At 45.0% G+C, this 12735-nt stretch overlaps 1 protein-coding gene across 2 annotated transcripts; it reads right to left on the bottom strand.

The window, feature by feature from the left end:
* Positions 1-112: 112 nt before the first annotated feature.
* LOC308471600 (uncharacterized protein) lies at positions 113-10208 on the bottom strand. 2 transcript variants are annotated; one of them, XM_080995815.1, is made up of 5 exons: positions 10159-10208; positions 7102-7268; positions 5341-5424; positions 3828-3986; positions 113-2987 (listed from the first exon to the last, which is right to left on the bottom strand). In XM_080995815.1, the coding sequence occupies exons 1-5, from the start codon at positions 10166-10168 to the stop codon at positions 2844-2846; spliced, it is 564 nt and encodes a 187-aa protein (XP_080851941.1). In that variant the 5' UTR covers positions 10169-10208; the 3' UTR covers positions 113-2843. The 2 variants fall into 2 exon arrangements, with proteins under 2 accessions (XP_080851941.1, XP_080851940.1); XM_080995814.1 differs by lacking the exon at positions 10159-10208 and having other exon boundaries at positions 7102-7340.
* Between the last annotated feature and the right edge of the window lie 2527 nt (positions 10209-12735).

Below are 12735 nucleotides of genomic sequence, written 5' to 3'. Positions count from 1 at the left end.
GGCAGAAGTGTGCCTGTGTTGTGTTGCTTTAGGCTGCAAGTGGTGGCTCAGCCAATTAAATGATTCTCCAGCCCAAGGAAGGGAACCTACCACCACTAGCTACATGCCCTCAGCAGATTGTGTCATGGCTTGCATGCCCATAATGGGCAGAGTTGGAGCAAAAAAGGACCACCCAGAGCCAAAAACAGGGGGGGGGGGAGCCCCTTACACTTTCCCTTGCTTCAGGAGATAAGAATGTCAGGAGTCAGAGCACACTTACGGGATGAACCAGAGACTAAGGTCCAAGGTCCACAGTCTAAGGTCAAGAGCACTGCCAGGTCTTGTACCCTCATGTGCCTGTGGTCCTTCAGGCTTGGAAGTGGCTCAGCTATCAGTCTATCAGATATGGTGGCAGCTGGAATGCTGTAAGGCTTGACTGGCCTGGTTTGGCCTTGCTGCTACCTAACTCCACCTCTTGCTCCATATAGTTCCCTTCCACGAGTGTTATTTCCTCCTCTGATGAGGACTCCTGGAGTGGAGAGCATGACTAGTGAGCCACTTGCTCTAGTAAGGGTTGTGAAAATACAGGGAGGCTTCTTTAGCCTATCTTTCCTAGGCCATCCCTTGTTAATGATGCTAATTTAGAAAGCTTCCCACATCCCCTAATTCATCTCAGAATTAGATGAGTTGTCGTTGGCATCCGTCTATCTCAAGAGAAAATGGAGTGTGCCTCCAACGGTGAGGTCAAACCGCTATGTTAGCAGCACCAAAGTGACCTCCACAAAGAGCAAGCCTGGGCAGTGTATATGGGGGGCCCTGGCTGCCCAGACAACAAGCCCCGCCCCCTTGGCCTTACTGATGTGATCCAAAGGAAAGGCGAGCAATACGTTTGGCACCAGTTTGGCTGCAGGAGTTGCTGGAAAGAAGTGTATAAGGCACCATCCAACCATCTTAGGGACTCTGCTCCTGATTTGTGTAGGCTTTACTCCTTAGCCTTTTCTTCTCCTGAAGATATCCCGCAAGGCAGCTGAGGTTGAGGATCAGAGTTTTCCTTCTCCTAGATGGGCTGGCTACTTGACCTGGCCTGACCCTCACTTCAAAAAACCTGCCTTCTTGACTGTTGAACCTGCTATGGGTCTCATCCGCTCAATCTGCCTGGAGCTCATCTTTGCATGCAGGGGAAGTCCCTAACTCACCAAGGGTTTGAAACCCATCAACTACCTTCATCTGGTTTAGCCGGCCAGTCAAAGGCATTCCCAGTGTGTGGCCGTTGTCACATGGTGACAGCTTCTAGGAGCCAAAGGTGAGAGCTGAGTGCAGGGTGGAGACCAAAGGTGGACAAATGACCCCAGAATGAAGTGAGCACATATCATTTTCTAATGGAAAAAGTTATATTCCTGGAGTCAGACACATAGAAAAGCATCTGAGTTTATTAAAAAATTTCAGACTCCGACATCACAGCTGGATATCTCTTTAAACATACTTCAGTTGGTTGATTGATTGATTGATTTTTTAAAAAACTGATATTACACAATGTTCAACTTCATATTATATAAGATATTACAATAAAAATATAATACATTATTAATATTATTATTAATTTATTTTCATCATACATAAATAGGTTAGCCAGTTAGTAGCCAATAGGGCCATGCACCGGATTCATGAGGGTAACATAGCCAATTGCAGCATACTGTGGCCTTAATTAACCAATCATTTGTTGACACATACCAAACATATAACGTCCTCATTGTCTATTGGCAGTAGAAGTTGGTGGCTCAAAATTGTTACATGAAATCTGTTAAGCAAATATGTGGCTTGAAATCGGTTACTTCAAATCCACTGCTTGAAATCTCCACCGCTTTTAACATTTAACATCTCAGCTTTATGACTAAGAAATTCTACTTTATTTTATTTATAAAAATATCTATAACTCATAAATATACATATATATATATCTATAATAGTGTTGTGCAATATAATTATATGCCACCAGCTCATTAAAAAATCATAGTAGTATACAATCAAATCATTAAAGCATCATTAAATTGTAAGCTAAGAATATTAACAACAAATGACCAACAGTGAATCTAATTAACCCTCTGAAAATGCTTAGCAAAACAGCCACCCCAGCAGAGATGATGATATCTCCTGGGGTGCTATTTGCCAGTCCTCCACATTCCAAATAAATAAGTTTTTCTCAAGGAGAAACCCACCAAATAAGCAAAGGAAGAGGTGGGTTGCAAGATGAATATGCATGGCTAAGGCTTTAACTACAACCTAAAAAATATATATTTCCAGAGTCGTTTTGCTATCGCCAATCAAAATGTCACAAAATTGTGAGCCAGTGTTTGATTCCACAATGAAACAGGAGGAGGGGGGAATGAGGAAAAAGCTGGCTTTGTATTGAAGCTGTAACATCTGGTCAAAAATTCATGTTGGTTCTTTAGGGAGTTCTATAGGGAGTGACCATGAAGACTGACTGTGCTTCAGAAGGTACCACTAAACTACTGTTGGGTACTGATGACCTTTGGGTATGTGCGTATGTGGACTCTCCTTGCAGGCTATAGATATTGGGGCTGCAATGATGAGTTTCTGCACTTCAAGATGCATGACTGCATTGCTGCCTCACATACACAGACACGCACTTTGAGACCCAGTTTTGTATAGAGTAGTGCTTGTACACAGAACGTCTCCTGCACACACACGTAGGCACTTTCCCTCTTCTTGCGAAGAGCCTCACGGCATCACTACATCCCACCTTCTGAACGAAGGTCAAATCATACATATGGAGGCTGAGGCAATCATGATGTACCTACTCAGTCCATGGTTCGGAGTAGGCACATGAACGCGCACTTGTCATCTCAGCTGCAGGAAAATTTGAGGTGCTCCAAATACTCCAGCAGCTCCTGGGCGAGGCGGGTTCCTTTAGTGAGCTCGTCCCATTGATCAGTGAAAGTCCAGGAGATTCTGCAGGAATCAGCAGAACATGGGGCTGTGGGCAGCAGCTGGAAATAAAAGGCACAAATAACCTGAGTCAAATGTCAAAGCGCAACCATACAAATGCATCATGTTCAGCACATGCAATGGCACATGCAACTGAAGGAGGAGAGCATTCCACATCAGGAATGCCAACTAAAATAAATGGGGGGTCCATGTAAGCCCTGCCCAGCATAATCGATCACAAGACACGGTGCGCCATTTGAATGGTAATGTTCATTAACTTTTTTGGGGAAACCCCTCAAATATTTTATTGGAGGGAGCGATGGGACCTCGGCCGCTAGGAGTTGGCTCCTATGCTCCACATATGGGACTGTTGGGTCTCGCAATCAGATTAATGGTCTCATAAACCACATGATTCTTTTTTAAAAATATATATATCAAAAATCTGAATATTGAAGATTTCCATTATGTGCACCTGTAACATTTACAAGTTTAAAGGATCACTTAGCACCCAAAAGTAGGTTTCTCTTTTCAGGATGACGGTAATGGGCAAATGGGGGGGTCCATCCTTTTTCAGGCAGAACTCTAGTCCAATTAACAGCTAAAAGGCAGAAATTCAGTAGGCATTTCCTCCATTACTTTGTATTCTTGCTGGGGAAAGATACTCTTGTCACATTTGCCAGGAAAAGGGGGAGGGGGAGTTGCAATACAACGGGGTGGCATTCCCAGTCCCACAGAGAAACATAGGAAGCCTGCCCAACTCTTGATCATCCGCATCTGTCTGTGGAGGAAACAGCCTGGAATGGGATGTTTAATGTAACTACAGGTTGTTATCCTGGGAGCATCACATAACAACTGTGGAATGCTTGTTTTACAAGCAAGCCCGGAAGGAGCGGCTCTTTTACCTTCATTTTCTTGACAGTGTTTTCCAGCTGGTTGAGGTACTTCTGGCAATATTCAGTTTGCCTATGGATGTTGGGTCTCAGTCTGCCAATTGGTCTGATGATGCCTGCATAATGCTGGAAGCACTTTGTGTACTGACACAGTCTCGTGTCAATGGTGCCCTGTCACACAAGAAAGATAAACACCTTTACTGAGTAGTCTATTTAAGCAGCTCTGTGTAAAACGTGCAAAGATGGCCAGACTGTATTTTGGAAATGTTATGTGCAGTGTTCATGGTTTGTTAGAACTCTCAGATTCAGGACAGGGCTGAGGTACCGTGCTGTTAACAGAGGTGTAGAAGACAGAGTTTTGGAAAGTACAGTCATACCTTGGAAGTTGAAGGCAATCTGTTCCGGAAGTCCGTTCGACTTCCAAAACGTTCAGAAACCAAAGCATGGCTTCCGATTGGCTGCAGGAAGCTCCTGAAGCCAATCAGAAGCCATGGAAGCCCCATAAGACATTTGGGTTCCAAAGAACATTCACAAACCAGGACACTCACTTCTGGGTTTGCGGTGTTCAGGAGCCAAAATGTCTGAGTACCAAGGCGTTCGGGTATGTTTTTTGCCTCCACAACAGGACAAAACATGCAACACCCATTCACATTTTCTTTTCTATGAAACTACCAAATTCCTACCTCCTGTTGAAACTGGCATCCCTAAAATTTGTCCTGAGCCCATCTAGTCCAGCATCCTGCTCTCACAGTGGCCAACTAGAAGCCCGTGGGAAATGTCCAAGCAGGCTCTGAGCGCAAGAGCATTTTCCCTGGTATTCAGAACCATCGCTACCTCCAACTGAGGAGGCAGAGAAGATCCATCATGGTTAGTAGCCACTGATAGCCTTAACCTCCATGAATCTGCCTTATCCTCTCTTAAAACCATCCAGATTGGGGGGCCATCACTGCCTCCCGGGTGAGGAAGTTCCAAAATTTAACTATATGCTTTATGAAGAATTACTTTATTTTATCTGTCCTAAATTTTCCAACATTCAGCTTATTTGGATGTCATGCATTCTAGTGCTATGAGAGAGGGAGGAAAACTTTCCTCCATCTGCTTTGAAATATATACAGTGGTACATACGCTTCAGGTTACACACTCTGCTAACACCGAAATAGTGCTTCAGGTTAAGAACTTTGCTTCAGGATAAGAACAAAAATCGGGCTCCGGCGGCGCAGTGGCAGCAGGAGGCCCCATTAGCTAAAGTGGTGCTTCAGGTTAAGAACAGTTTCAGGTTAAGAACGGACCTCAGGAATGAATTAAGTACTTAACCCGAGGTACCATTGTACTGCTTTGCAAATTGTATATTAGGCAAAGTTGTTTAAAAAGAAATTGCAAATTGATGTGGAACTGTGGAGAACTGAACATAATACTGAAATAATATAATGAAACAGTAGGAGAAACCAAAATTGTCAGATTTGCCCATTCCTGCCCTACACACAGATACTGGGCCCACTCTTCCTCTTGCCAAATGGCTCCTTACCAGGTCGGTGGGCTGGGCCACAATGCCATTGTTTCTCAGGAGGCATACAGGTCCTCTGAGCTCTCTGCCTCCATAACCATCGTCCTGCAAATTTGAAAAACAAAACAAAACTTGGATTCCGGAACTGGCACGAACCAATTTTAATTGTGAAAAATAAGTTATATATTATTTGTCTTTCAAGCATTTGAAACTATTTCTACTTTTATGAAATTTGGTGTGCTTCCCCTCTTCTGCTGAAACAGCTGAAAGATTTTATTGCAACTTAGTACTCCTATTTCCCCCCACACACAAACTTTAGTAAAATGTTGAGAGCCAGTGCAGTCCTGTCAGCAGAGTTGCCTGTGGTCTGGACTCAACAATTCACCTGTAGACTCAATAAGGGTGTTAAAGGAGTCACCATCCCACAAATGCAATAAGGGTGAAGGGACTTTACTTATATTTAGGATCTGACTCATCATCTTTAGTAGAGTCAAGAAGGAATGTTCACTAGGGTAGCAGAACTGCCATCCTTTGCAGCTTGTGGTTTGTGTTTTTCTTTTGAATCATCTGAAGTGGAGCTATTTGTTCTCCAAAATAACTCACTGTAGATTCTACAGATTGATAGGCTGGAGGTGGAAACAGATGGGAGTTGTGAAAGAGGACTGAACCCAATAACCTCTTGTTTCCTTCCAAGGCTATGAATTGTACGAGTGGGGAAATAATGGCCCATCACACAAGATTGTAGTGGGAAGGTCGAGGTACGCAGCTTAAAGGCTGTCAGTCCAATCCTGAACACATTCACTTCGAAGCAAGTCCCACATGCTTCAGATCATGCCTGACCTTCCATTGCTGATGTCCTAATGACTGCAGAATGTGAGAATAAGCAGGACTTTGTTTACTGGAAATCAGGGACAAGGGAGACCTACAACAAAATGTTGCTGTGTGACATGCTTCTGTTCAAGGTTCCAACCACTCCAAGCCATTCCTATTCCCACTAAGTATTTTGTACCCCCCCCAACTCAATAGCCAGGATTCCATACTAACTGAGCATGTTCAGTCCTCACTTAGCCATTTGGAGGAAGGTTAAGCCCCCTTAATTTACTCCCCGAAATATTATTATTTTTACTTCTGCAAAACATGGGGCTGTTGATACCTCCCTCTTGTGCGTGGATGTTTTGGCTACTTATGCATGATGACTCAAAAACCTGAGATCATTCTTAGTATCTAGATGCTGCTGCTGCTGCTGCTGCTGCTGCTGCTGCTGAAATGTAGGACAAATTGGTACTGATCCTGCCCTGGAAGTCATGTGCACCACATAGGACACTGCCTGCTGCTCAAAAACACAGGAGTGCATGGCCAGCAGCATTAAGCCAACTAAATGTTAGATTGTACGTAATTTTAGTCAGCGATGCCAGTCGAACCAAAATATTTGGATCTTTTTCAGCTGACACCCTAGCCCTCAACATTTGCCAACAATGCCAGTAACTCATGGCTGAGCTGGTCCAGTTTACCAAAGCACATTTCTTTGCTGGCCCCACAATTTTCAACATCTGGAATGGCTCTACTAAATTCTACTCTTAGCCGAGTGGAAGGAAAGGTCCTTTGGAGAGAGAAAGGAAAGAAGTGACACAGAAAGCAGGTGATTCATTCTCTCTCTCTTTTTTAAAATGATATTTATTGAGAATTTTAAGATTACAAAAAAAAAACAAAGAAGAAAAGAAGAGGAAAAAAACAGATAACAATTAAACAATACAAATCGATAAAATTCATTCTCGTACATACCACTAAGGTCTTGTAAAGATCCCTCAGGCATTTCTTCAAGCGACTGATAATGGAGATGGCATTGGGCAGTTCCTCTGCACATGTCGGTCCGGCCTCAGTGGGGCATCCCTGACTCAAACTGCAAAGCACAGTCATCAGTGACACCACCGATACAAATGTGTGCTGTCCTGTAATAAACACAAGGATTGCGTCATCAGACATTGAGACAAATTGTGCAGTGAAATGCTATTTCACACTTCTTCAAAGGAAGTCACATGGCATTCACTGGAGTTTACTCTCAAGAGCGTATCCATAGGATGGGTGCTTTAATGGCCTTAATCTCCACACAAGAAGGCCAACATGGAAATAGTAAAGGTAGAATCCAAGGCAGGGGCGAACGAAGGCGTCGTGACACCCGGGGCGGGGGGCAAGCTATGTAGGGTGCATGTGTGGCATTGCTACTTACGATACATGCACTGTAAGTAGTGAGGCTGCACATGAACTGTACATAGCGCTTTGCCAGCAGCACCATACAGACAGATTATCAAAACATCTTTTTTTTTAAAGGGGGGGGCTGTTTTGAATGAGAGAAGAATGCAGCTGTGAGAAGAAAAATTGATAAATATGTTGCTTGGCTGCACTTATGGGTTATTTCCTGCCATTTTCCCTCCAATCACCCAAAAGACACTCCCCCAGCACCCCTCACATGAGAAACCAAAGAGACAGATTCCTGGTAGCAACAGGTAAGGGTGGGTGTCACACACACACACACACACACACACACACACACACACCCGTCCTAGGAATGTAAGTCAGGTAATGTGGCTGCAACCTGCCATGCATCAAATGGGACCAGGCAGAGTAACAGAGTGACAACATTTCCCCTCCTGAGGGGTAGCTGTCACAAGACATGTGAAGCTACTTTGCTTATTTGTGCCCAGAAGCAGAGACAGTCAAGAGGGACTTTCCCCCTCCGCCAGGCAAGAAGGAACAGTGGAATTCCAGCACCAACTTTTACTAGGAGTAGCTAAGGCCAAATACCTTAGTGAGGTCAGAGCTGTGGTGAAGTTCAAGTCAAGGCTGCCTACCTTGTCACATGCAGTGTCACATGAAGTTTCCCGGCCGAATTCTCTGAATACTTGATCAATTGAGCTCCCCCTCATACCAACTCATGCCCCTTCGGCTCCCCTCAGTGTGGAGGAGGCTGAGCGCGGAGCCGAGTGTAGCACAGCTTTGGTGGCTGGCTCCTCCAGAGCGCTCGGCCTCCTCCAGATGATATGACATCGCACATGCATTGTATGTGGGATGTCACATGCATGCAAAGTGTGATACATGTGACATCACACACGAGTGTTGAACATGTGATGTCACATGCACACGGCATGCGCCGGGCCCCTCAATCTTGGGAGCAACTTGGCATCTCTGGGGCTGATCAAAGACATTCTGCTGCCTGAGGCAAAGGACAAGATGGTGCACACACAGACATACACTTCATGCACAGTAGCCAAATGGGGAGTCCGGTCCATGCGATGGTGTCCTCTACCTTAAGGAGTGCAGGACAGGCTGAGTGGCACACACAGCTTCAATCTCCAACACTTCACCACTGCCCCTTGACCCTCAGCACCTGCTGCCTGAGGTGGCCGCCTCATTCTGCCTCATGATAGGACTGGCCCGCATTTCCTTGGTATTCTAGGCAAACTATCACCATGTACAAAAGTCTATGCACACACCATACATTTAAAGCACATTTATAGCATATTCTTCCCTCGCCCAAGATTCCTGAGAACTGTAGTTTCCCCCTGAGAGTTACAGTTCTCAGCACCATTAATAAATTACATCTTGAGGGGAGGGGTGAGCCACGTGCTTTAAAGATACGTTGTGTAAGCGACCATAAAACCCCCACAGCTCTCATCATTCTAGGGAGATGTGAGCGGGTCAGATCATCAGCTTACAAAACCACAAATGCAAGAAATGGGGTGGGGGATGCAGACCTGGGTTTTAAAACAGTAATGCACTTCATATTTGGGCGGGGGACCCAAAACCGTAACGACACCCTAAATTACAAACCAAATTCCAACACCAAAATTCGCTAGAGCTGCTCAGTCCTGTCCCAACTCCAGAACTCCTGCTAGCAAAAATAATATAGACGCATGGGAGTCTTGCCAGGAGGAAAACAAAATCCTCACTTCTATTCCCCACCCCCACCCCAATGGCAGAGTTCCTCTGCTTTTACATTTCCACACCAAGGGAGCACCACCTGTTTAATTGCTGCTCGTCAGACAGTCACACAAGCCCTGCAACCATGCACATTTAAAGCTCATGGCTACCAAGCTACAATTCCCAGCACCCTTAACAAGCTACAGTTCCCAGGACTCCTTGGGGGGTGAGAGGAATGTGCTTTAAATGCTCAGCCTTCTGTTGCTGGAAGCCAGGGCTCCCCTGCTTAAAGCATGCACTGCCTTGTTGACATCCTAGCAGCCCTCAGGCATTCTCAACCTTTTTTTGTTTTTGTTTTTTGTTTAACTCATCACAGTGGGCAAAGCATGATAAACACCCTTGCCCCTTGTTTATACACAGGTCGACTATGCCCCAAAGGTTCAAAGAAAAATCTTGCACAGCAACAGAAGAATCCAGGAATCCAGCAATGACATCTCACCTTGGGAGATTTTTTAAAAAAATAAAAACATCTCTGCTTCTACTCGAGCACCCAAACAAGAATCCACATCACCAGTGCTGCCCAGTATGACAAATCACAGATGTGTTGGCATCTCTGCTCCCACCACTGAGAGAACTCAGCACTGGAAGAGTCACAAGCCACTGTACAACATTCCCTTGCTGGCTTTTCTCCAGGAAACATCCAGAACCTGCTCTACCTCCCATCTCCCCAAACACTTGCCTCAACATTGTCTCCCACTCATAACACACACACACACACCACAGACCAGCTTATTGAAGAAGACTTTCCCTCCACTAGCTCAGTCCAGATAAACTTTTCAACCAATCAGCCCATCTCTCCACACTGTCTTCCAAGGAAACATGCGTGCAACAGAGTGCCCTCCAGCAGCCTCTACTACTTACGCTGCCTCATCCTGCTTCAAGTTAGATGCCTTTCCACTCCTTAATTGTCCCTCTACCTACTGCTTTCCCCGGGTCCTTATATCTCACCTGTTTACTGCTGATCACACCCCTAGTCTGACATCACTTCTAGAGAAAAGCAGGCTGTGAAATTCTGTGAATGAACAGGATGTGGGTAACGTAATTCAGCTGTGTAGAATGAACTCATTGGACACTTCTGAGCAGGGCAGGGCAGGGCAATCTATGGAGGTGTCCTGTGTGAGAAGCTGGGTCTGGTGGCAAGGATCATAGAGTCTGGAATCATAGAATTGTAGGGTTGGAAGGGACCCTGTGTGTCATCTAGTGCAACCCCCTGCAATGCAGGAATCCCAGCGAAAGCATCCATGACAGGTGGCCAGCAAATTTCTGCTTTAAAACCTCCAAGGAAGGAGACTCCACCACCTCTGATGGGAGTCTGTTCCACTGTCAAACAACACTTCCTGTCATAAAGTTCTTCCTGATGTTTAGTTGGAATCTCCTTTCTTGTAGCTTGAATTGGTTCAGGTCCTAGCCTCCAGAGCAGGAGAAAATATACTTGTTCCATCTTCCATGCAATAGCCCTTTAGATATTTGAAGACGGCTATCACATCTCCCCTCAGTCTCCTCTTCTTCAGGCTAAACACACCCAACTCTCTCGACCATTCTTCATAAGGCTTGGTTTCCAGACCCTTTATCATCTTGGTCTCCCTTCTCTGCACATGTTCCAGCTTGTCAAAATCCTTCTTAAATTGTGGTGCCCAGAAATGGACACAGTATTGCAGGTGTGGTCTAACAAAGGCAGAATAGAGTGGTACTATTACTTCCGTTGATCAGAACACTATACTTCCCCAAAGGAGAAAGTGTGAGAGCCCCTAGCCTAGATCTGTTTCTGTTCAGTGAAAAAGGAAAAACCTCAATTGTCAAGTTTCAAAGTTAGGAGGGAACTCCTTGCTGCAACTGAATCCTACTTTGATTTGCTGTTTTCTTCAGGCAGTATTTAATCTCTCAACAGCTTTTTATGCAGAGGTGCTCAATTCTATTTCTGCTGAATCAGATCATCCAACCCCCCTTTTCTCTTCTTTCTGTATATGTTTCTTTCTCTTCTGCCAATGCTTCTTAAAAGATCAATGTCATGATCACATTGATCCTAGAAGTCTTTGTTTTTTGTCAGTGAGCTTGAATAATAATCTTCCAGCATCTTCAGATGACCCCCTATAATAGGTAGCAGCCATAATTTCAAGTGGAGGTATGGACTTCCGGGTTGGCGCGACCGGCTAATGGCGGATTCCCTCCGAGCTCCGGAGGGAATCGGCTTAGCAGGGGGTTGGGTCTTGCCGTGCCGGCGACACGGGGACCCTCAAAAACCACGGGCATAGGAGCCCGTGGACATGGTGACTCGGCGGGCACCGTAAGTGCCCTCCCGACCCGTGAAGGAGCCTTTTTAAAGGCTACGGAACGGGTGCCGGGGAGAGGCGTGGTGCTGTGAGTCCTTCGCTTCCCCTGCCGAGCGAAGCCGCATGCCATTTGCCGGACAGCGCTGACTTCTTCCTATCAAATCTGGACTTAAAAGCAAGAACAACAGCCCGTGAGTAACTTGAAAATTGGATTATAAATTTGGATTTGGCACGAGCGGGGGAGTTGAAAAAAAAAAAAGAGGAAGTCTGTCTCCCCCCTATTGTAAACAGTTCAAAGCAAGGACCTGTCAACTAAGGTTGCGGGAAGAATTGTCGTGATTGGATAAGGATATAAATTTCACAGATTCAAAGGACTAAGTTAATGTGCTGGAGGACTAGAGTTTACTTTGTTTGGATTAAGCACCACCTTTCTCAAGCCCGGGAGTAACCCGTGTAAAGAGCCTGCTGAGGATCTATAGGAACTTTTGACAGCTGTCAAACTAGCTGTCAAAGTTGGAAAAACTGAAAGCTGAAACTCTAACCGGTTATATTGCTACAAAATATTGAAAGCTAAGAAAAATTGATACAAATTGATACAAATAAATTTGACTTTTGGATTGGAAGGGGAAAGAACACTAAGTAATCAGAATCCCTCTAGAGGGGATTCTTGGACATTACAAGAATGGAGCTAAAACAGGGAATACAGGAAATACGTGATGGCCTGAAAAATCTGATCTTTCTCATGGGAAAGTTGCGTGAGATGAATGAAAAAGACCATGTTTTGTCTACGAGCTCTTCAAACCCGAAGTTAACTGAAAATATACCCATTGAGTTGGAAAGGGGCTCGATGATTAAAACACAGGCAGCTGGACAAGAAAAAGAACCAAAGATTGAGGAGGAAAAGACATTTGCCAAACAGGAGGAGCTGAAAGAAGGGATGGCTGAAACGTCACAGAAGAAAAAAGAGAGCTGGAGACCTACCAAGAAGAAGCTTAAACTGACCAAGGCGAAAGTTGGATTATTTGGGACACACAGATTTAAGAAACAGAGCTGGAGCACTACCTTTAAACAAGTAGGCCTCGTTGGAAGAACCATGGCCAGCATTGGGAAAATACTTCATCGATTCTGGGTGTTGAGCATGAGAGACTTTCGAAAAAACCGGCTGAAA

The sequence above is a fragment of the Podarcis pityusensis genome, assembly GCF_964106645.2.
Source record: "Podarcis pityusensis genome assembly, chromosome: 1".
NCBI classification, from domain to species: domain Eukaryota; kingdom Metazoa; phylum Chordata; class Lepidosauria; order Squamata; family Lacertidae; genus Podarcis; species Podarcis pityusensis.
The sequence above is the reverse complement of the archived record's forward strand: the minus strand, read 5'-3'. Positions and strand labels throughout refer to the sequence as shown.

Excerpts from the sequence above, each read along its gene's own strand:
- LOC308471600 (XM_080995814.1), bottom strand. The coding sequence starts at position 7,302 with ATGTCTGATGACGCAATCCTTGTGTTTATTACAGGACAGCACACATTT. Across the intron at positions 3,987-5,340 it reads TGGCCCAGCCCACCGACCTG|GGCACCATTGACACGAGACT; the intron begins GTAAGGAGCCAT and ends CTTGTGTGACAG. Across the intron at positions 2,988-3,827 it reads ACACTGTCAAGAAAATGAAG|CTGCTGCCCACAGCCCCATG; the intron begins GTAAAAGAGCCG and ends TTTTATTTCCAG.